This window comes from Emys orbicularis, chromosome 9 (assembly GCF_028017835.1).
Source record: "Emys orbicularis isolate rEmyOrb1 chromosome 9, rEmyOrb1.hap1, whole genome shotgun sequence".
NCBI classification, from domain to species: domain Eukaryota; kingdom Metazoa; phylum Chordata; order Testudines; family Emydidae; genus Emys; species Emys orbicularis.
Window position 1 is genome coordinate 28164010 of NC_088691.1, and position 25563 is coordinate 28189572.

At 40.6% G+C, this 25563-nt stretch overlaps 1 protein-coding gene across 1 annotated transcript in view; it reads left to right on the forward strand.

The window, feature by feature from the left end:
- LOC135883706 (sodium/hydrogen exchanger 2-like) overlaps positions 1 to 22473 on the forward strand; it is a 52294-nt gene extending 29821 nt beyond the window's left edge. The window contains exons 7-12 of the mRNA XM_065410942.1: positions 2618 to 2688; positions 6810 to 6974; positions 8243 to 8354; positions 9615 to 9749; positions 14479 to 14545; positions 22337 to 22473. Of these exons, the coding sequence (XP_065267014.1) occupies positions 2618 to 2688; positions 6810 to 6974; positions 8243 to 8354; positions 9615 to 9749; positions 14479 to 14545; positions 22337 to 22473 (687 nt within the window). The remainder of the gene's footprint in view (positions 1 to 2617; positions 2689 to 6809; positions 6975 to 8242; positions 8355 to 9614; positions 9750 to 14478; positions 14546 to 22336) is intronic.
- The last annotated feature ends 3090 nt before the right edge of the window (positions 22474 to 25563 follow it).

Here is a 25563-nt window from a genome sequence, read left to right on the forward strand (position 1 = left end):
TAGTGTTACAACGAGCGGGCCTAATTCTGCAGTCCTTAGACAGCCTAAACTTTTGCCTATGCAAGAATGGAAATGGATGCCCATAAATGAGTAGATGTGCTGATCTGCTGCCTTGGTGAATCAGTGACCTCTCTGTGACAGTGGCTTAGAGTGAGCTTCACCCCATCAGCAATGGTGATGCACAGTCACAAACGGAGAGCTCCCTACTCCTGCCTTGCTGGCTTGGCCTGGCTGCCCCAGCATCTTCCCATTGTTCACCTTTTTCACTTAAAGCTTCCTCTGCGGGTTGTTCACCCTTCATGCGGCAGCATGCTCTCCCCTACCTCCACTTTTCCTGCCCCACCAATCCCTATTTCTTGCTGTTTCCTAGCTGCCAGCTCCCCCTAGTTCTAACTCCCCACAGGCCAGCATCCTTTGAGAAAGAACTGCCTCTCCCTCTTGACAGTCTGCCCGCTCCTCCTCTCCCAACACCTTTCCAGCCAATGGACAGAATGTCTTGTAGCCACCCTACACTGGGGATCAGTTGCCTGTCAGCACCACAATGCTGGTGCTGTACAAATAAAAATAATTAATAATTAATACCTTCCTGTCAGTGATTCTGGCTTCTGATCCTTGTTGATTTGAAGGCAGAAAATGTAAAGATGGGACAGAGATGTAGTATTTGTAGACATCCCTTAAGATTTAATGGGTATATGATTCACCTAATTATCCAAAAAGCTGGGGGTGGGCAATATACCTGTCTCATAGAACTGGAAGGGACCTTGAAAGGTCATTGAGTCCAGCCCCCTGCCTTCACTAGCAGGACCAAGTACTGATTTTTGCCCCAGATCCCTAACTGGCCCCCTCAAGGATTGAACTTACAACCCTGGGTTTAGCAGGCCAATGCTCAAACCACTGAGCTATCCCTCCAATTCTTAAGCTTTTGTACTAGTGACCCCAAAACATTGAGTGTATTCATTACTCAAACTAAACTCAGCCTGGGAGACCAAGTATTGTCTCATTAGCATTTACTAGCAAAAGGGAAAAATGAAGCCCTATAAATGTAATAGGAGAGAAATGAGAAGGAAAACTTCTGTGGCATCAAATGTCATGGACTCCCCCTCCCAAACCACCTTTTAAAGGTCCTGGTTTGATGGGCAAAAAAAGTGTGCTTTTCAGTTGTGTTAGCTCAGTCAAGTTAGTTTAATGTGACAGGGTTTGTCTAGAATTACCAGGGGATTGAAGCATGGCGATTGATCCACGGGCGGTCGATTTAGCAGGTCTAGTGAAGACCCGCTAAATTGACCGCAGATCGCTCTCCCGTCGACTCTGGTACTCCACCTGAACGAGACGATATAAGGTAAGTCGACGGGAGAGTTTCTCCAGCTACGTCAGTGGTGGGCAACCTGCGGGCCGCATGCGGCCCATCAGGGTAATCTGATTGCGGGCCGCGAGACATTTTGCTAACGACCATCCGCAGGCATGGCCCCCTACAGCTCCCCGTGTCTGTGATTCGCCATTCCTGGTCAATGGGAGCAGCGGTAAGCGGCGGTCTGCAGGGACGTGCTGGCCGCCGCTTCCCGCAGCTCTCATTGGCTGGGAACAGAGAACCGCAGCTACTGGGAGCTGTGGGGGGTGGTGCCTGCGGATGGTCAACGTCAGCAAAATGTCTTGTGGTCCCCAATCAGATTACCCCGATGGGCCGCATGCGGCCCACAGGCTGCAGGTTACCCACCATTGAGCTACGTTAGTCACGTAGCTGGAATTGTGTAACTTAGGTCAACTTAGCCCCGTAGTGTAGACCTGCCCTGAGAAGCCCCAGTAAAGTGCAGTCTAACACATCTGAAGCCATGTTAGGTTGCTGTGTGTAACCTCAGGGGAAGTCAAAGAGTGGAGGAGGCTGGTTAAGCGAGCACTGTCACATGATTAACACCTACTTGCTGAAAGCTTAGTATATCTCTGTGTGCAAAAGGAGATTTCTCTAATTAGAGCTGGTTGAAGCTGCACAGGAACACTTGTATGATGGGGGTAATGAACAGTGGCATAGCAGAGTCTGCTGCAGGTTGTACTGGTGACAACAGCTGGGGAGGCAATTTGGGAAATTCAGGAGACTTTTTAAGGTTGAAAATTTCCCTGTTCAGAATTTTTAACATAGAAATAAGCTGCTTGTGTTTAAGATGCAGTGTAGTCATTGATTTTATTTAGTAGCAGGGGATATTTATTATTCCAGGAGAAGCTCCAGCCGTATGTAGTCAGCACCTATGCACCAAATATGTCTTTCTCATGAAACACATTGCTCTCCAAACATTCAGTATGAGCTTCCAGTGTTTGTCAAGTCGCACTATGCAGGGAATGCAAGGCATTGGCCAACCTGCATGTTTAATAAAAAACAGATCCATGTCCCTCAGTGATTATTCTCTGCTTGTGCACACCTGAAAGAAAGAAGCCTCATTGCATTTTAGAACCAAGGATGATTGAATGGGGAATTATGCAGACAGCTCCTGTTCTTGTTTACTGATTACTGCACCTCGCTGAAAATGTCCTTCATTTTGTCTGCTGGCTTTTGATGTTATCCAACATAGTTCATCATATATGCAATGATACACCGGTGTATAGCAAAATCCTCTCTTCTGTTTAGTTCTTGGATCATTTGCTGGCTGGCATAGAAGATATATCTGGACACTGGGGACAGTATTACTGGAAAGACAAGTAAGGATTTGCCAAAAATACAACTGTGTACATGTTTGAAAAAAAAGAGTCTGGTTTCTGTTTCCATATGGTTCCACTGGGGATAGCTGAGCTTCATTCATCTGTGTGTCATAAAGCAGATGACAGCCACAAACAAAGAGGGACAGCTTTTCTTTTCTTTCCTTAAGCTCAAAAGGTGGACCAGGTTGTCTGGGCACCAAATCAGAACAGACTGTCCATGTTCCTCTTTCTGTCCTCCCCCCATTTGGATGTCATACATGGTGGCACTTCACTGACAGAGGACTCCTTTCTTCTCTTCCCAAAACCTTTCCCCTCAGTCAAAACAAAAACATGGAGATGTTGTAAATGAAGGTCCCAGGTGTCATGTCAACACCCTACATAACACTTGTTGCTTCAAGGATTGGTCTGTTGGCACGTTCCTGTGTTGTGCTGATTAGAGCCCTGATCCTGCAAACACACACATACTTACCTCGCCACATTTGAGTAACCCCATTGGCATTGAAGGGGTTACTCACATGTGTAACATTAAGCACATGTATAACAGTTTGCATGGCAGGAGCTATAGCCTTTCCTTTTCAGGGATCCAGGCCTTCCTGATAGGGTGCACTGGTTTGATATAGCACGGACACTACCAAAGGGCTGTCACCATTTGGGCTAGTTCATATCCTGGTGGGACAAAGTTGGGACAAGCTACAAAAAGTCATATTGCTCATTTACTTTGGTATTAAATGGTCCAAATAACAAAGAGGGACTAGTGTGCACCAAAAGTAAAGACTAAAGGGTTTACCTCACTGGAAATAGCTAAACCTTAGAATATTAATGTCTTTCCAGCGTGTTCAGTATCTCTTGGTTTGGCTATTTGTATTATTTTTCTTTCTGCTTTATTTCATATATATTTATTTATATATGAGTGTTTCATGGCCACTTTTTTGCAATTTTATGGATTACTGGGAATGTGGGGACACAGACTGTAGTTTATTTTTCATCCTTTTAAGAGTTTTAGTTTTGGTTTTAATGGAACATGCATTTCCTTTAAAAATAAAAACTAAAGGTAAAGACAGAAAAGATAGGATGCCCTATCCACATTTGGTGATCCAGTATTTGACATACTCAAATGCAATATGAAAGAATTAACCATAGCAGAGTCACTACTATACTATTTTATCACCGCTAGTGATGTGATAAAATGTAAATATATGTATTTTAATGAGGAGGCACAAATACAGTGGTATTATTAGTAGGGCTGTCAAGCAATTAAAAAAAATTAATCTTGATTAATCGTGCATTTAAAAAAATCAATCACGATTCATTGCATGATTAATTGCGCTGTTAATAATAGAATACAATTTATTTAAATATTTTTGGATGTTTTCTACATTTTCAAATATATTGATTTCAGTTACAACACAGAATACAAAGTGTACAGCACTCACTTTATATTTATTTTTGATTACAAATATTTGCACTGTAAAAAACAAAAGAAATAGTATTTTTCAATTCACCTAATACAAGTACTGTAATGTAATCTCTTTATCATGAAAGTTGAACTTACAAATGTAGAATTATGTAAAAAAAAAACTGCATTCAAAAATAAAAAACCAAAAAACTTTAGCGCCTACAGGTCCACTCAGTCCTACTTCAGCCAATTGCTCAGACAAACGAGTTTGGTTACAATTTGCAGGAGATAATGCTGCCCGCTTCTTGTTTATAGTGTCACCTGAAAGTGAGAACAGGCGTGTGCATGGCACTGTTGTAACTGGCGTCTCAAGGTATTTAAGTGCAAGATGCGCTAAAGATTCAGACAAACCCTTCATACTTCAACCACCATTCCAGAGGATGTGCGTCCATGCTGATGATGGGTTCTGCAAGATAAGGATCCAAAGCAGAGTGGACCGACACATGTTCATTTTCATCATCTGAGTGAGATGCCACCAGAAGAAAGTTGATTTTCTTTTTTGGTGATTCAGATTCTGTAGTTTCCGCATCGGAGTGTTGCTCTTTTAAGATTTGTGAAAGCATGCTCCACACCTCATCCCTCTCAGATTTTGGAAGGCACTTCAGATTCTTAAACCTTGGGTTGAATGCTGTAGCTAGCTTTAGAAATCTCACATTTCTTTGCGTTTTATCAAATCTGCTGTGAAAGCGTTCTTAAAACGAACATGTGCTGGGTCATCATCCGAGACTGCTTTAACATGAAATATATGGCAGATTGCAGGTAAAACAGAACTGGAGAAATACAATTCTCCCCCCAGGGAGTTCAGTCACAAATTTAATTAATGCATTATTTTTTTAACAAACATCATCAGCATGGAAGCATGTCCTCTGGAATGATGGCCGAAGCATGAAGGGGCATACAAATGTTTAGTATATCTGGCACATAAATACCTTGCAACACTGGCTACAAAAGTGCCATGCAAATACCTAGTCTCACTTTCAGGTGACATTGTAAGAAGTGGGCAGCATTATCTCCCGTAAATGTAAACAAACTTGTTTGTCTTAGTGATTGGCTGAACAAGAAGTAGGACTGAGTGGACTAGTAGGCTGTAAAGTTTTACATTGTTTTGGTTTTGAGTGCAGTTATGTAACAAAACATATTCTACATTTGTAAGTTGCACTTTCACTATAAAGAGATTGCACTACAGTACTTGTATTAGTTGAATTGAAAAATACTATTTTTTGTTTATCATTTTTACAGTGCAAATATTTGCAATCAAAAATAATAATATAAAGTGAGCACTGTTAACTCTGTATTCTGTGTTGTAATAGAAATCAATATATTTGAAAATATAGAAAAACATCCAAAAATATTGAATAAATTTCAATTGGTATTCTGTTGTTTAACAGTGCGATTAATCGCGATTAATTTTTTTGAGTTAATCACATGAGTTAACTGCCATTAATCGACAGCCCTAATTATTAGCATTGTTTGTTATTTGTTATCACTTATCTTTTATCACTTCATATTAGGAATCTGTACAGTTGCATTTGTTGAACCTACAGCTGTTCTTTACATTTAAGGTTTAATTATATTTACTCCTCCTTCCTTTCGCTTGTCCAACTCTCCTCTTTCCTGCCAGTTTCTGCTGTAAGTCATCCTTGTGTTTAGATCAGTGAAGGGTTGTGAATATGAAAATGTAGCTTTTCCTTGTTTTTCTTGTCAATAACATAAGATCAATGCTGGTTGGAACAGTGATTGAAGGAACTGTTGTGTTACATTGAGGTATTGAAAAATAATGGACCATCCACTGAGATTTTCATAACAAAATGCCAAATTTTCATTAAATATGAGGTAAATTTTATTTACATGTGAATTTTGTTTTTGTAAAGAAAAAGACCTTTAAAGTGCACTGGTAATAATCTACCATCTTTTACTATTTGCTCTACAAACATGCACACCTGATTTCATGGTAAGGATTCTTGTATGTGTAATCTGACAGATACTTCTTTTGTTAAGAATGACTGTTTTTGGAATGACCACTAGATGGTGTTGAAAACACTGTCTACTAAGCAACTCAGGACTGGCTCCTTAAGAGTGTAGCACCTAGGCTAAATTGCTGGCTAGAGAGAGAGACATATGGGGCCAAACAATGGCCAAACTTGAGTATCTGTACTGGTATGTGAAGTGAACTAGATCTCCTTCAACCACTGAGCTGGGAGCTGCTTTGAGACGGGATTCTGGAAGCTGCTGGTTTGATCCCAGGCACTTCTGTTTGATCTAATGTAATAAGCAAAGGTAATGTAGTTCATGATCATTTTGGCCCTTTGGAGGCATTTTATTGCATTACAAATTGCATTCTGAGAAGCTCTAACTTGCTTCATATGCCACATTATGGAATTAATATAGAACATAACCCTGTGTTCTTTGCACACCCACAAAGCAAGGTGGGCAGGACCGGGCTCTTGACCCACTAGTTGCTGGAAAGCAGATGTCTAAAGGAACAACAGCCAATCTGCCAGAACCAGTTCTGGGTCCTGGGGAGGAAAGAATGAGACAGTGCAATTTTGTTCAAACAAAGAGCATTACAGGTTCAGCACAGCAGTGATTTATGTTTGTTTTCTTCAAGTCATGAGCATTACGGTATCAGTACAGCAGTGTTTGTTTGTTTTTTGTTCCTGAACAGACTGGAATATTTCAACAGCAAGTATCTTCAGAAGTTCTTACTCCGAGAGTATGACCAGCCAAAATCAAGTATTGTGCTGCTCTACGAAAAGCTAGAGAGGAAACATGCCATTGAGTTAGTAGAAGCAGGGCAGTTAATTCATGAGCCGTCCCATACATCTTTGCTGTAAGTGTTTTCCTAGCCTGGTGTAATGACACAAAGTACTTCAGAAAGGCTGATGGGAGGTTGATTCTCTGCTTGGGAATCCTGACTGCAGGCGCACTGTGACCCTGCTTGTAACACAGACATTAGCATGTTTGTGGCATTAGGTAAAATATAAATGACTAAAAGAAATATTTTTTAAAATTGTTAAATTTTGTTGACGTTTTCTTGTTTAACCATTTGAACCAGGTTCAGTCAATCCATATTTGGTTTATCCATACTGTGTGACTGGGCCCTTGAAAGATTAGAGTGCTAGCCAATCCCCTGGCACGTAATGGTTGTACAATAACTTTATATCAGACCCCTTTAAAATCCTAATTGAAATGGAAATTGTCGTATGATTTGGAGTAGCTGGGTCACCAGGTCTGATTTGTTGTCTGCTTGGGGTGTTAACACAGACAGTTAATCTCGCTTACGGGTGTGGAGGAGGAAAGAGGTTGGCCATAACCTGGAGGCAGGGAATGGGACGTGGGCAAGGAACCCTCACATATATCAAATCTTAAAGCAGCATTGCCTGCAGCTCAACCTTTTGCAGCTGCAGCAGCTGCACAGTGACTAAGTAGCACAGCTTGTGAGCAGATGATAAGGGGGCCAGGTTGACCATATTTCCATGCAGATGCCTCTGCATCCATTAGACAAGGACTAACCTTCCCTTCCCAGTGGATACTCAGGATCTGTGGGGTTGGGAATCTGCACTCACACAGCCCACCCCCCTGGAGGGAACAGTTACTTGGAAACCTGGCAGAGTTCCCTGACCCCTTCGCCCCTCCTTGCTGGTTGCTCCGTGAGAAGAGCTGGTGTAGCCCAGACAGATGTAAAGAAAATGCTTTTGGTGAACAACCCCATTGCAGTGCCAGAGGAGCTAAGCTCTCAGTCTCTGCTCCTGGCAGCGGTATGTGTGTAACTCCCAGTGAGTCATGTTGCGGTTGTACCTGAACAGTCAACGCTTACACGCATTTGGTGGCAAACTTTAAAATCATTCAAAAATTATGGAGAAAATAATGGCAAGTTTGGGCAATTATGTCAGAAATTAAAGTAACTAGACTCTGATCCCATCTCCCCCTGACATTTCTGCTCTTCTGTGGTTCTTGCTGTTCACAATCCAATCTCCTTGTATTAGTCTATCTACTCAGCAAACAAGCTGCTTATTGTAACTTCAGCTTCATTAAGTGCCTTTGCAATTGATCTCATGCACTATGCATTGATGAAGAACCCAGGTGTTTTCTTTGCAGCGACAGCCACAGGTCTGCCGTAATGGTCAAAGAATCGGACTCTCTGAATCCAGATGTGCTGGAAAATATACAGAAAATATTGGCAAGGAACCTATACAAAATAAGGAGAACAGTAAGGTTTTTCCACTCAAGCTACAGTACAGTAGTTACATGAATTGTAAAATATTATTAGTCTGATTCTCAGCAGCATGCACAGATACTGGGATTATTTAGATGTGCTACTAAAGGTCTCCCTCGATGGAGAGCAAATAGTTGGCTAAGTAAAGTGAAGACTAACACTCAACTTGTTGGCATTCCTCTGTTTGTCTGTCTGTAACGTGGTAACTTTAGCTCTATCCATCCTCCCCATACAATTTTAAAATGTTGACACCCTGAAAGAGAGAGAGAGAATGGTTGGGGGGAAGAGGGATTGTGTGTGCATGCAGAGCCCCTGGCAGGGGGTAGGAGACTGTGGTATGGGGGAAGGAGGGCATGGGGGACACATAGCCCTTGGCATATGGCAAAGGGGGCAATGGAGGAGCACACAGAGCTCCTGGCATAGGGGGAGGGGAAAATAGGGGGCCACACAGAACCCCTGGTTGGGGAGGGGGCAATGGAGGGAGAAGGTGGCGAGTTGGGGAGTCCCTGAAAGAGAAGGGGATGGGAGGGTGATACACATTGTTGGGGGAGAGGGAATTGCAGTGATGCAGGGAGCCCCTGGTGTGTGCAAAGAGCTTGGCCAATAGCAGCAGCAGATGTGTGACCTTATAGTAATAATTAAAGGAAAGATGTTTTAAAGCCATTCAACAGTTTTGCCATGAAACATTTACCATTGGGAGCATAGGAAATCCTGCTGTTTGCAGAACAATTGCACTATACTATACTATACTATACTATACTATACTATACTATACTATACTATACTATACTATACTATACTAAGCACTGTTTATATGGTGGTATGTGGAGCCTTATCTCTTAAATGCAACTAAAGCCTTTGCTTTCTTGGCTTAGGCATGAAATGCCAAATCATTAGGAATGTGGCTAATATGGGCATCTTGGCACAGAGCTACCACCTTTTGTCTTGCTGCTGTGCTGAGAGAGGCAACAAGATAAGACTTTTGGGGAAACTCTTTAAAAAGTGGGCGCAAAAGAATCAAGGTCTGGTTATTGCTATCAGTCTGAAGCTGGAGTATGTCCAGTGTAGCCAATGGAGATACTCCAGGTCTACACCAGGGGAAGTGAGAGCAGAATTTGCCCAGAAAAGTTGACACCCGGGAAATTTATTTTTGTGATGCTACATATGGGGCTGATCCAAAGCCCATTAAATGGAAAAACTCCCATTGACTTCAGTGGGAGCTGAATCTGTATGATTTATGATTTATGTGAGCAGGTGCCAGCATATAACAGGCATACGCTTCCTGGAGAGAGTGGGACAGAAGAGGAGGCAAAGGAGATCCTGATTCTCAGACACAGGAGCCTTCGAATCCATATGAACAGAAGTGACTCTGATCACTCTAGAAAGGAGGTATGGAGGGTTGGGAAATCTTTTAATTGTAAAGAAGCATGATGCATGATTCCTTTTCACACTCTTGTCTATTCAGTGGTGAGGAGTCTCATACTAACACATGTTATCACCAAACTCCAGAAAGTTGTTATTTTAAAGAAAAGAGATTCTGGTACCTTTTAATAAAAGTGTCTATTAACCTTCATCTGAATATTAGTGAGTACGAAACTGTTAGGGTTACCTGAAAAATTCCGATCCCTGGCAAATAAATGAGCAGTAGTCCTTCATACCGCACAGTTCAGCTCACAGTTATCAGATATTCTATCAGTGTTGGGGCAGTTATTTACTTAGCAGTTTTAATGAATTGACACTTGGCTTTTCTGTTATAAGGGCCTGTTTTTCATGCGGGGAGGAGTTCTGGTAGGGTTTCATAACAGGCGGAAACTTGGGGACACAAGTTGTCATCAAACCAGATGTATTGTAAATATTTTTTTTTTTACAACTTTTTCAGAAAGACAGAGCCATTTTTGTAAGGCTTTTATATCACAACGTTGACATTATTTTTTAAACTAGTTACAGTTTTGAGACGCCTTCAAGAAATAAAAGCAAATCAAAAGGACTATAGTATACCTAATTCCTAAGAGGCCCACTTTAGAGCCAGATTTACTATTGGCATAACTTAATGACCCATCATATTCTGAATTAAAAAAGAAACTGACAAACTATTTCACTTTGACTATTAGTTACTGTGCATGATTCAAACACCTGTGACTACTTGATGGCATCCATTACTTATATTGACTTCAAGCAAGCGAGCAAGATCAAGCCCAAAATATTTAGCTTCCAAATCCCCAATTCAGTGGTCCATATCTACTGAACAAAGCACTTTAGCATGTGCTCAGTGGGATTTAAGCACATGCTTAAATGCTTTGCAGAATTGCTGTCAAATGTCCAAGGGCAAACTGTGGCTCCTAATGTGTATGAACAGAGGAGAAAAGTATGGTATTTAAATGATTAATGTTTATTTAGCTAGTGATTTCCCTTACAACATAGGAAGCTCTAAACCACCATGAGCTTTATTCCCCTCAGATTTCTTTGTTGAAAATCCAGTCACTGAAGAGCTAATCAAGATATCAAGTAATCTAACAAATGCCTCTACTTCCAGTCCTTCATTCACAGAAAGGTGTTTCAGCTGTAGAAGCAAACAACTGAAAAGATTTAATTTGATCATTTACATGCTGATTGATACTTATAATTCAAAATAGACGACAACATGGCATGTTCTTGTAGAACATTTGGTATAATTAAATTTAAAAAGAGCTACGTTAAACTAATGCTAATGTTGTGAGCAAGATTACATATTTTAAGTAAGGACATTCAGGGATTAACCCTTTCACACCATCATAGACATCCTTTGTTGTGCCCGTTAGATAGTGCAGTGCACATGATATTAAACTTGGGAAGATTCTTTCCCTAAATAATTCTATTGGGCCTTTAAGGTGACTGAACTCTGTTATGTCCTTTAGTAAAGGGAGCAAAAGCCAGAACATTTGTGTTGTATCTGGTGAGTAAGTGATGGGTAGAGTCAGCAAAATGACTTGTACTGTATTCATGCTCACTTTGCAAACTTGTGAAGGAAGTAGGTACCCCACGATACAGTCAAGACACTGATCCTGCAATGGGATTTGTGCAGATAGAGTTCATTACTGGACAGAGGACATAGTTAGCACACTTCAGTGTAGCCTGTAGCACCGCAACACGTATCTTTACATTATGTTAATTGTAATATGAAACTGTCTGAAAGTTAACTGGTATTTAACAAAGTTAAAGTTAACAAAATGTTAATTTTATGCTTGAAGTGACTGTCATGTCACCATGTTTTGGTGCTACAAATATAAATACTTAGGCCCTGATCCTAGAAACACACATGTGAGTAACTTTACACACTAGAGAAATCCTTTGCAGTCAGTGGGACTACTCATCTAGGTGTTTGCACAATCAGGACCTTTTCTTGGTAATTTTCTGATGTCATTTTTACAGCAAACAGAAATGAAAGAAATGTGATTAATGTCTGAAAATTCTAGGAAGATGTCTCGTATGTGTTCTAAAAGAGTCTCAGTGTAGTAACTCAGAAGGATATGGAGTGACAAATTATAGCATTTGATTGCATACAAATGCATATTTTTTTGTTGGATTAAATTAAAAATGCATTGATAAAAATAGATTTAAAAAGCCAAATATTTTCATATTATGTCATTTAGGCTTTTTTACCCAAGTTGATACACACAGTCCATATTCCTGAAGAAAGGATTCATTATTGAAAACCCTGTAGAACTCTAACTAGGAACTTTTGAGCACTAAAGTGTAATTAAGGGTCACATACTCTGCTTTATGTGGATTCCAGGGAAGAATTTGACCCTCAGGATTTTATTTGAGACAGATATAGACCATTATACCAGAGAAAAGTATGTGCTCTTGTTCCATGCAGTATTCTATTCTGCATTTTACCACAAGATGGAACTATTACAATTATACTCACCGACCAAACCTGAAATAAAAGAAACCTGAAACGAACTTGCTTTGTATATACCCTCTGACTGATAGCAAGAATCTGAAGAATTAAGAGGGAAGTAGGAGCAAGGTACAAGGGATCACGCTAACACATCCAGTGCTGGTGGAATTTGCATGTCGTCTTACATTTACAGTCTAGTAGAAAAATGTTGCCTGATGTAGCAGAGGAATCCAACTAGGGAAAATTTACTTTGAATCATATCTCAACTCTTTTAACAACTTAGGGGCCTGATTCTTCAACCACTTAGCACCTTTTTTCAGGAAAAAATAAAAGGCAGATGCATTTAAAAGTTATTACTCATTAGAGCTGGATAAAAAACAGGTGAATGATTTAATGAAAATTTTCAAAGGTGTCTATTTCACAGGGTTCGAAATTGACCCATTTTCTGTTTTTTTTTCTGATTTAAAATAAAAAATATTTTTATGACAATAGTATTTAAAATCATTTTCAAACATTTTCATTTACCAAAAGCCCAGTTTTCAATAACAAAATGTGGATTTCAGTAAACAAAAATGTCTGTATAGATTTCATTAAAAAATTTTGGAAACATTTTGGTTAAAATATCATGGAAATTTTCATGTAAAATGTCAGTAATGTTGACATGTTTTTTGTAAAGGCCATTTTTCCCCTTGCAAAACACTTTTCATGCAAAAAGTTTTTACCAGCTTTGTTTTTTAATTCGAGTAGTTCTACAGTAACAGCTAATGAGCCAGGCCCCATTGTGCTGGTCACTCTACTTATACTATACACATATATATAAGAGTCCCTGCCCTGGAGAGCTTACAGTCTAAATAGGCCAGTCAGATGAAGAAAGGAAATGTAACTACCCCATTTTCACAGGTGAGGAACGGAGGCACAGAGAGATTAACTGATTTACCCGAGGTTACATAGGACATCTGTGGCAGAGCTAAGAATTTAACCCAGATTTCTTGAGGGCTAGTTCAGAGGCTTAACCCCAAGACCATCCTTCTTCTCAAAAAAGTTCAATTTCAGGTCTTAGTTTCCCCCTCTCTCAGGGGACAGAATCATTGAAGAGGGCTGACCATTCAGGGATAAGGTTTCCTATTACCGTTTGCTGTAGATATTTATCACAATGCACGCTCTATATTACTGTGCATGTTTTGGGTTTCTTTGTACTACACATCTGGGATATGATCCAACCCAAAATCTCATAGGTGTTGTGGTTTCAGAGCCTTAGTACAACACCTAATTATTATTCAGCACCCAGAAAACACTTGCACCTGTAGCCCTGGAAATTTGCACTCGCTCTTCCCTCTGTTCTTTTGCCAACACACATATAGTCCCCTCTCCCCTTTAAATGGCTTATTTGGAGCTGCCTGTAAGGCATGGCCATAAATTACATATTGCCTTTAGTAATTGTGTCAGAGGGACTGCATGGAGCATGCTCTGAGAGTCCTTGGATGCTCTTGGGGATGGCTTTCCAGGGAGCTAGGCCACTGCTGTTCAACCCTGGAAGGCATTGTTACTAAAATAGTCAACAAAACTGCAAACAATGGATTGAGGGCATCAGGTCCCCTGGTTAAAGGGAAAAAAGAAAGGAAACAAAACAGAAAACTGGTCTGGGAGGTGGCCAGAAGTGATTTGGCAGAATGGGTTTCTGGACCTACAAGCCAAATCATGGCTGCATAAAGGACGTATTTCCTGTTAAAACAATACCAAAGAATTCTAGCTACATTGTGCTAATAGAAATTCCTGAGGAGTGCAGATTAGTGCTGAAGCAAAAGGGGAGAGCACTCATTAGCATGAGCTCGCTACCTAGCAAGCTTTCCACTGGCTACTTGGCATAAAGCCAGGGAATAAATGTATGTGGCCTTGCCAAGTTTCTGTTCAGTCACTTGGCTGGGTCCTCATCGCTCCAGATCTGCTGCTTTCAGATCGTATCTGCTAAATCGCTCCCTGAGAGTTCAGACCACTTTCATCAACATGAAACAAATAAGTGTCGGTAAACATTTCCTCCCAGAAATCTATGCTGGGTATTTAATCTATTTTTAGAAGCATTTCTTTTTGTTTTTCTTGTATTCTCTTGGCAAAATTAAAACAAATGGAAACAGAGTGCATGGGGATCGTGAATGGCTTGTGTATGAAATATGAGTGTCATTTATAGACTTACAGGCTATCTCCATAAAAGTCCTAACCTACTTTGTTTCATAATCACAGAAGGATGACTCCTATTCTGCACATCATGGATCTGACACAAAGCCTAAACTGCACCGGTCCTTAACTGGTAAGTGGGAAATCATATGAGTGACCATGCTGATGTTTTCCCCTATGGTATATTCAAGAAGAATAAATTGTGTTATATCAACGATTCGTTAGTTGGGTTGTTGGGAGCATTGGGGGCAACATTTTCATTTTTGCACCCTCTCTTTTCCCTGAGGAACTGATTGCACTTAATAAAGTGGGTGGGCAGCTATTTTACACAAACATAGTCAGTTATTAATGCATTGAAATGAGGCTGTCAGTCAATCGCCTACCCAATTTGTATGTGCCAATCTGGGTTTTTCACAGGTAAATTAGGAACATGCCCACTTTTTTGGTCACAGTCTGAAGCATACACAAACAGAAATGAGGGCTGTATATATAGTAAGTATAGTAAATATGTATAGTAAAATAGTCCTACTGTGTAGAGATTGGAAAATAAAATATGCAGCCTTAGAATGTGCACTACCAGCTAAAATACACTGACACCAGATATCTAGCTTTCCACTGTCTCTGAATTATAGGAGAGGGGTTTGAGGATAAAGATGGGGCAACACTGCTTCTGATGTCCACAGCTAGGGCGGATATGAAAGGGTGGGACATCACGTATTCACTCACAGCTAAGTGTTCAGGTAGTACCTACTGCTGTTTGTATTGTCCCCTCCATTGTGGGGCAAAAGTCTACAGGCAAGGAGTGAGAATGTGACCTGGCCCGAGTGAAGAACAGTAGGTGAACAAAAGCCTCTTCTGCGAATCTGTAGGAGAATAACATGAAGACTTGGATTTGGAAAGTTATTGGGAACCCAAGTTTTGAATGTGGGCATCAAAATGAGACTCCCAGTCCTTGTGCAGGGATTCTCAGATCAGTACCTAGGCACTTAAATGTCAATGAATGAACATGCTAAGTAAGACAGAAGATGTGTCCTTCTGTGACATTTAACCAGTGATATGAGGGACGCTGAAGTCACCCATTATTATCATTTTATTCAATTTTCTTGCCTTTTTATCTTCCTCAGCATTGTGTACTCAATGTCCTTTTCATAACCAGAGGATGGTAGGATATCACCTCGCTAGTATGCTTGTATTCTGTTACACAGCTTTCCCCCTCATTCATTACTGATGGGTCAATACCCTCATCTATGGATGTCGGAGACAGTCCAGGGCTATCGTTGGAGGCTCCAGGATTAAGCTCTGCCCTCAAGCCCAGGCCACCAGGTTTTCTGCCTCTGGTGGTAGAACCAATTGCTGGCTCAGTTTCTCCCAAACATTTTGTTTTAAAACCTCTATTTGTAATTGTTTTTGTGCAGTTATGACTTATAATCTTCTTCCTCCTCCTCTTCCTCCCCTCATGGATCAGGTAAAGAGCAGCATGGTGGCTTCTTGGATTTACGGCTGCAGCACCTTCCTGTCTGAATTCTCTGCCCCAACTCAGGCATGGAAGAGTTGTCCTGCAAACAGCTGGCTTAAGTCTACATGGTTTCCCAATGATGCCTCCTTTCAGAGCCTCATAAGATCCAGATGAGGATGTCTGATTTAACCAAATATTAAACTGAAATGTTTATATAAAAACAAAGAAATTCTATAAATGTGGGGAGCCTAAGGTTGGTGCAGCCATGGTCCCCTCTCCCCCAATGAAAGACACAGTCAGACCTTCAGAAGGCGATTTCCTTTCAAAATACCCCATAGACCAGTGGTGGGCAACCTGCGGCCTGCGGGCCTCATGCGGCCCATCAGGATAATCTGATTGCAGGCCACGAAACATTTTGCTGATGTTGATGGTCCACAGGCACTGCCCCCCGCAGCTCCCAGTGGCCACAGTTCTGTGTTCCCGGCCAATGGGAGCTGCAGGAAGTGGCGGCCAGCATGTCCCTGCCATACACCATAAGAATGATGACACACTGCACAGCAATTTCAAAGCCTCAGCTCTAGAAGCTATTCAGGACAAAGTTTTTCATATATATATATATATATATATATATATATATATATATATATATATATATATATATATATATATATATATATATATATATATATAGTAAGGAAAGCCTCCTTCATGGTAAACAAACTGCTCCTCATCTCGGGGTATGATCCTTACTTGGCGTGAGATGTCTCAGGTGCTGCCTTGGTCAAACCAATGACGTGATTTGTGATGAGCAATGGATTCTAAGCTGGTGGCTACAAGGAAGCCATGTTACACGCATGAATAGCCATTGATCATTCTAAACAGGTATCTTGTGCCTCCAAACTTACAGGTGTGGAGCTATAGGAGGAAACATTAGAGAGTTTAGTAGCTGAGATTGCAGAGAGGCCTCAACCCTCATTATCAAAGCTAGCATAGCAATCCATTGGTAGCTGCCAACACCCTGGGTATTCAAGAAGGTACTATCACCTGGTAGAGAGGAAAAATCTGGAGCAGAAGCTTCCAAGGAAACCTAGATGAAATTTCCTCCAATCCTCAGCATTTCAAAGACAAATGGAGTATTTGTGTAAGAGAGCTCACAATTCCTGTACAAGACTCTTCCCTCTGATCTGACCTCTGCAATATCAGTGGCTGCTAGCAGTCACAGCAAGGCACAGGTCACACGTTACACACCTACACCATGCAAAGACAACATGTGGATAAGTACCCTGCCCAGAGAAACAAACCTATTCATAACTGGACAGTTGCTGGAAAGGATTCATAGCCACCAGTTCGTCAAAATCAAGAAAAACTTTTGATATCAATGCAGAGAATAGCTCACCCAGAGGTCAAAACAGACATGGTTCTGGCCATAATTTGACTATAATGGTAAAGATTTGCAGAGATCCATCGTTGCATAAGTAATTTCCTGAGGGGTCATCAATAGCCAATTATCTCCAATGGCTAGGATTGCTGGTGCATCTCAAGGAGGTTTCTCAAAATACACCTGCAGAAATTCCTTCTGAGGACACAGAAATATGCACTTGATGCAATCAAAATTTAGGTGCCATTCTCAGGTTGCCTCTGAATTCCACTTTATGGTCAGGTAAGTACAAACAACATGCTGAAAGTGAGCCCAATGTTCACTCTAGATCTTTGTGTATTCACTTTGGAAACTAGCATACTTGGAAGACAAATGTTCAAAATCTCATGGTACACATCGTTTTAATTGATTTTGATACCTCTACCAGAGTGTGTCTTAAAGGGAAAAAAAAGCAAACTCCACAAACATGGCCATATGGGATTGGAGAAGTGGTCCTTCAAGTTCGATATCTTTTCGATGACAGTAACCAGTGCCAGCTGCATCAGTAGAATGTGCAAGAACTATGAAGTAGGCAATTAAGATACTTGCAGAGGAAGTCTCCTCCTACCTCCCAGTAGCGGTTGTCTTATGATTCAGGCATGAAAGTTTATATCCCTTCTAAAACCAGGGAGTAACCAGAGGTCAAAGCTTCTCCATGGCAATAGAAATAATGTCCCGGGTAGAGAAGAATCTCCTGCCTTTCAGGACAGTTCTCATAAAGGATGCAGAAAAATGGAAAGGGGAGAGTTTAAGTTCTCCTTCTTGTCCTCCACTAGCCTAGAAGGCATTTTGTACCTGCAGAAAATACAACACTTCCTGAAGCAGGAACTCCTTCACTCAAACTGTGAACACCTACACTTAACAACCTGGACATCGGAAGAGAAGTGTAGTTCAGCATGGATTCTCCATTAACCTCTGATATAGTGAGGTACCCAAACAAAACTCAATCAGGATATTTCATTCATTGATCTGGTCAAATTTACATTTCTGGTGTGAGGGGAAACAGAAAGCTCTTTGGGGGCACGGATTGCATTTTGTTTATGCAGTACCCAGCCCAGTGGGGCCCTGACCTCTAGGTGCTATTGTAATACAAATGTAGTAATAATCCCAAAGTTCTGGTGATCTCGTTCACATTAGAGTTTCTCCAGGAGGCTTGGTTGGAGTCCTACATCTATGCACCTTATAAATGTGAGTACTAGCCACAGTGACATTTTGAAGACAGGCACATTGGATTCTCTATGTGAGTATCAAATGCCAGGTTTAATCAGAGTGACAGATTAGACAAGCCTGTGGCTGGCCTTTCTCATCGCCATTACCTCCAAAAGGCAAGTTTTGGAATTAGTTCCTGTGTCATTACAAGAAGCACTCTGCCTTTGTCATGAGGAAAAAAGTTATTCTTATAGCTTCAAAAACTTTTCTGTTGTTCAAGGTAAGCTCTCCTATAATATGGTTCTAACCCTTGGAAGGTTGTGCCATAAATGGGAATTCCTAGAGCTCTGAAGATATATCATATCATACATACCCCAGTTGTACTCTGTTCATTTCATTCAATCCAAAATGCCAGAGCCTTAGAGCCTCAAAGTTGCTGCAGGCACGATGTAAAAATCCTACATCGGTTGGCATGTTAGGCACCTGGGAAATTATTCACAGCAGTCCGTAGAGTCACTGCGGGGAACGTGTATGAGCCTCATCTAAGGAAGATTTGCAAAGTAAGTTTTTGTTTCTCTGCAGGGGCATCCTTTGGTAAGAAGGTGCTACTGGGTTGGTTCCCACATAATTCCTTAGTTTATAAAACTCTTGCTTTATATGGGGGAAAACTTTTATTCCTGCCTATTATTTTGCTATAATAATTTATCTCTGCTTATCCTTTCCCCGCCACCCCACTGTGACTCAGTGCTCGCTACTCCCCATTAGTGATGAATGAGGAGAGAAGCTGTGCAACAGAATGAGAAATTTCTTATCTGATAATTTTCTTTGTTAGCAGCTTCTCTCCAAATTCAACCCACACTGGTAGCTTATACAGACCAGTACAGACATTGACATTTTTCTCTAAAGGGAGACTTAGACTTATATTGTCTTAAGGTTAGTTTCATACCTTATATCGATTTGTCTTAGTGCTAATAATTGGTTAATGCAGTGTTCCTACAGCTGTGGAAAGACTCTTCTAGTGGCCAGAGCTTAGTCTTGGACTCTCCAGCAACATTAGATCACCTCCAAATTCCATAGGTGGGGGCATTAACCCATTAGTAATGAACTCAGAGACACTGCTAACAGAAAGAAAGAAAATATTCAGGTAAGAAACCTGTCATTCTTATGAACTCGGACTTGTCTGCATGTAGATTCACTTGCAGCATGTTGTCTGTGTGGTCCTCTCCACCAGGAATACTATGAAATTGGGTTCTATGAAATATTTTAAAAACAGTCCTATTCCCCTACCTCTGTGACTTATTGTGTCACCTCTATGACCTAATCTGCCATCTGTACAATGTTAATAATGCATTTATAATGAGTACTGGAAATGCCCAGTCTCAAAGATAGCCTTATCAGTGTCACCCAAGTTAATTGATCTGTTACCCTGAAAAAAACCCTCAATATGATAACTAAATTACAGCTCCATTGGGAACACTTTTACTAACACAAAAACTGGAGATAACACTTCCTGGCAATGGCACAGCTAACTGTGTCATTACTGCAGCGTTCTCCCTTCACAAGAATTAAAAAAAAAAATCCTTATTAGTTATAGTCTTGAATCAGGAAACCATCCCTATTCAGCAAAGCACTCATACTTGTGTTTGATTTTAATCACATGCTTAAGTCCTATTGAAATCAGTGGGACTTAAATATATGCTTAAAGTTAAGCAGCTACTTAAGTGCTTTCGTGTATTGTTGTTTAATTTTGCTAAGTGCCAACAATGTGCTCTTTACAAGTTACCAATACCAAGACAGTCCGTGTCCTGATGGGCTAGTTTAGAATGCAAACATAGAAAGACCAGAGGCACCTGGCTTTGTGTGTTCTCACAATCACACCTGTAGCCCTCAGGGAGCTGAAACCTTATTTTTCTCACTTTTTGAATGTTTTAATGTTAATGAAGAATCAAAGAAATCTACATTGCTATATAAAGAAGCTCAGGTTCATTCTATCTGGAGGAAATATAAAATAAATCCTTAAGGATGCAGAGAAGCAGTATCCTTTCATGGTTTGAACCACAATGTAATGTTCAGTTCCTAGGCCTACTACAGATACTGTGTGTGAGATATTGAACACTATGAGTTTTCACAGTGCTTAGCACAAAAGTATTTAGCACGAATGTTTCTGTATAATTCTGTGGAAAATTTTGTGTTTATTGACCACTTCTTCCAGCGCAATGAGTGTGTGCTGTGGGGAGGGGATGGGTCTAGTTTTAGTATACAGAGTATTTCTTGTACAAAATATCTACTGTAAGAATATAAGCAAAATATGGATATTTCCTTATACTCTTTGCTTCTTTCCTTATCCTACTGTTTTTCTCCCCCTTAATTTAAAATTTTGAAGCAACTTAGTTTACTAAAACAAGCTGATGGTATGGTAGTCATCCACCTTGTAACCAGATGTATTAGCACTGTGTTCTGGAATGTTGCAAGAGGGGCTGAAAGGAATGCAGTCAGTTGTGTGACATTTGTGAGTCCATAATGTATTCATCAAAATGTGCACTCATTATATCCTGTAGGCATTTTAACTTGTAGTTTATTTTAGTTATCCAAGCAGCATTGTTGTTCCCCAGAAAAAAACGTGGCTGTGGTCTAGTGATCAGAGCAGAGAGGTAGGAGCTAGAATTCCTAGGTTCTGTTCCCATCTCTGTCATTGAGTCAAGTATATGCACAGTAGATCTAGGTCAGGTTCTAAGGAAAAATTTTTTGGTGGCCTCAGAATGCAGCCACCAACTCTTGCTGGTGGCCACTTTCACACTTTTTCCTAAAATACTTAATTAGCTTTAGGAAAAAAGAAATAAATATGCACATATACACATTCAAATCATTGTAATTTATTTATTGCTAGCTAGTAAGTCTGCTGTGAAAAGTGTTATTAACAAACATACAAGTATCACTTTTCACAGCAGACTTACTCAGCCCTGGCAAGCCTACAGACAAATTAAGCCCTGGATGGGGATTAAGGGGAGGCAGTGGGGAACTGGAGCCTGAAGTCTCATGGTCAGAGCCCGAAGCCCTCCGGTCGGGGGATGGAGCCTGGGGATAGAGCCTGAAGTTATGCAGCTGGAGCCTGTCACGCCGCCACCCCAGGGCTGGAGCCCAAAGTCTGAGCTCCACTGCCCCTGGGATGTTGGAGAACTCACTGGCTGCCTGCTTCTCTGGTGCTGTACCCCAGGTGTCTCCAGAAGGGGGCAGGGTCCGACCCCTGCTGGTGGACCCAGCAACCAACACCAAGGTGGTGCATCCAGGAGCAGCAGAGAGGGGCCACTACTTTGACCCTCCCCCCTCCCATCACAGCCCAGGAGACTGTGGCTGCAAGAAAAGCTGCATGCAGCCACGGTGACTGTATTTGAGAAATGCTGTCATGCAATTGCTGACAGACCTGGAAGAGAATGTAATCCATCCAGTCCATTAGTTGTGCATCTAAGTGCCCATATTAACATGGCTTGTTTTGGAGGTACCCAAAATAAAGTGTTCTTCTGCCATAAGATTTGTAGAGAACATCTGTTTCTTTAAAATGTTATTAAAAATTGCTCATTGGCATGAATGACGGGTCTTACAACACTCTGACTAAGTATTCAGTGGTTACCAGTGGGGACTGACAAAAGAATTACAGTATTTGATTCCGGTTAAATAACATATTTCAAAATTCAAAGCAGCTTTAAGGTTGTATTTTTCCTTCTATCAAAACAGTGCTGCTTGCCTGCTAATTGTTTTTGTAACTAAAAGATAATCATTGTAACTGGATAGTTCAGCCCAGCGTACAGGTAATAATTTAAACTAGCTTTAAATATTTCCTCATTACCATTGACTGACAAATGGAAAAAATTCTCAGCAGAGTCTGTGTTTTCCTCCTCTCACAGTAGGGGATGCAGAAAAAGTACCAGGTACGAAATGCAACCGATCAAAGTCTATGACCTTCAGCTCATCTCTACAGCCTGGCAGCACTGAATTGGTTAATGAAGAAGAAACAGGAAAAGGGTCACATGCAGAAATGTAAGAGTACATGCTTCTGGCCCGGGTCTGACTCTGTTCCCTGGCAGTGTAGAAGAAAATCTGTTCACCTTAGTTTAGAAAGGAGTCAGCAATGTGATGCTGTTGTAAATAAGACTATGTGTATAGTGGGCTGTAATAATCAGTATATTACATATAGAGGAAGCAACCTGCTCTGTGTTAGTTGGATCTCTGTTAGAACACTGATTTCATTGCTGGACACCACATTTTTAAAGGGACATAAAGAAACTGCAGAGAATTCAGAGGAGAGCAGCAGCAACAAACGATAAAAGTCAGAGGGAAGCTTAAGATAAATTAGCATGTTTAGTCTGAAAAAGGCAGAGGGAAAAATGCTGTAACTGCAAGTACAAAAATGGATATTTAAAAAAAGAATAGGGATCAATTATTCTCTGGAGTCAGTGGGGACACAATGAGCAGCAGGGAAGATTTAGATTAAATGTTAAGAAAAACTTTATAACTATAGGGAGAGTTTCATTAGGCAGTGGAACAAGCTGGCAAGGGAGGCAGTGGAATCGCTATTAGTGGTGAGATGTGGGATTGCACTTCTCACTCATCGGTAATGAGTGGTTCAGGAATAAGGAAATCAGTCCTGGAACATTTGAACACTAGCTGTGTCCTGAAGGTCACGTGCTATGTCTTACTGGACTGGCATGTTTCACAAACACAAAACTATTAAGGGAAAACTAACACAACAGGGTTGAAATTGAACAAAGTTATTCTTACTGTTTTTCTAATGTATTTGGGGCAGGGAGGGAGGGGACTTTACTGTATCAAATGTAATATTTCCTGCAGGAAACCCTGGTTATATTTACTTCTGATATTTTTTTTAATACAAAATTTGTTGCAGAGAAATATACACAAAGGAGAGATAGAGAGCGAAAGAAGTTTGCTGGACTGAGGTTCTCTTGCCCACAGCCACTGCACGTCTGCTGAGAACAGGCTCAAAAACCTGCTCAAGGAGAAATGAGAACTAATCCAAGTGTTTGTCCATGCCATGAAGCAAACCTAGAGTATTCCCCTGAGAGAAGTCTCCCTCCTCTTCCTTTTTGGTCATGGTAACTGCATGGTAACAGTCTCGGGGTTCCCAGCAATGATTCATAGCACCTGGGAAGCTCCAAATCCTGCATCAGTAACAGGAGAATACCAGCACACAATCACTTACATAGACAGAGCTAGGCTAGCACTGTTTCTGCTGGAGGAAAGGTGGCAAAGCCTCCCTCAGAAGATTTCCGCTCCTGCTGCTGCTATTGGGGCCTAGGGGCAAAGAAAGCCTGAGTGAGGAGGCTCTTCTCAAAAGATTTTTGGAAGAGAGAAGTCCTTAGAGGCTCTGCTAAAAAGTGCTTCTGTCAGGGAAGGAAGGGGGATATCCTCCTCATAGCACAGGCAGAGGTTAAAGGGAGAGTTTAAGGGGCAGGGTGTGAAGATAGAGGAAGTGGGAAACCTCGATATTTTGGGTAATGCTTAGAAACTCCAGATATGCATCCAAACCTTGGCGTTTTGCTTTGCCAAATCAAACCAAATCTCCAAATATGTTAGGTTCACCCATCACTAACATCAATCCTTTTCCTTCTCTGCCTATTAATCTGCATAATAGAAGGTATGGGGAGTTTAACAGAACACAAGTAAATAAATAGATCCTTTATGAAAAAAATATAAAGAATGTACCAAAGACCTCAGTCCTCTTCTACATGGCATAATTGGACTTTCACAGTCTTTATCCTCCACATACAGTAATATTCCACTGGGAAACACTGTACCACTAAACCAGATGCATAATTCATTTTTTAGTTAATCACACCTTACTGATTATAATTATTTTTCAAAGATTTGGGGCCTGTTTCTCATTACACTAAGGCCCTTTCACAGTGATCTGGCAGTGAAAAAGGCTTGAAAGCAGACATAAATAGACTTAATTTACTTCCTTTTTAAGGCCCTTTTTTTTACACTGCCTGATTTGTATAAAATGGCCTTAATGCAAATAAGAATCTGATACTTTAGCTTTAATTTAATCAGGATCTGCTTTATATTTTATTTTATATATATGGTGTGTGTGTATATATAGCTGGAGTATGCAGTTATAGGAGAAAAAGAGGGGGTTAGTAGGTTACAGATTGTTGTATGCAGTTTTAACGGGCCACTCTACCTTGAATGGTCCCTTATAATATGTGCTAACTACTTATGCTAAACAAACTGTTCCACCTTGCATTCTGTTGTGATGCCCTGAAGAAGATCTCTGTGTGGCTCGAAAGCTTGTCTCTCTCACCAACAGAAGTTGGTCCAATAAAAGATATTACCTCACCCCCCCCTTGTCTCTCTAATATCCTGGGACTGACATGGCTACAACCACACTGCTTTGTTTATTGACACTAGTAATCATATACATGTGCATGTGAGATGAGAAGAATCAGAAAGCTAACATTTTGAAGGAGGCATATTCATTTGCAGCTGATATCTCTGTTTTGATTCATTAGTGATTGAATTTTAATAAATAGTGAGTTCTGCCTTATTATTTACCTATAGTTTAATTTTTACATTGTTTAAATTACTGTTTACATTTTACATGGTATGTATAATTATATAAAGATTTACCAAGGTGGACATTTTCAGGTTCTTTATCTGGAGAGCAGAAATGCAAAGAATTCGGTGTTTGAGCCAAAAAATGTTGGAACCAAAGAATGGAAACTTTTGGAACCCCTTGGCTGATTGATTAGTATCTGTAGTGGTGACCGTATCATCTTTATGTCTTGTGAGGTACCTAGCACATTTTTGGGTACTGGATAAAAAAATAAAGAATGATTTTTTCTTTTAAATTATGATTTCCATGTCTTGTCAAATAAATTATCTGGTAGTATTGGTAATTATATGGTAGTATTATTGGACAAGAAGCCTATTCAATTGGGCGATTTTTCACCAGTTTTGGATTTCTTTGCAAAGCTGCAATATATGGTTAATAGAACTAATCGGGAATGTTCTGTCGGAATGATTTTCTGACAGAAAATTCAATTTTTGCAAAATTGAAATTTTCTATGGAAGACAATCAATTTTGCCCCCAAAATTTCATTTGCCATCAGGAATA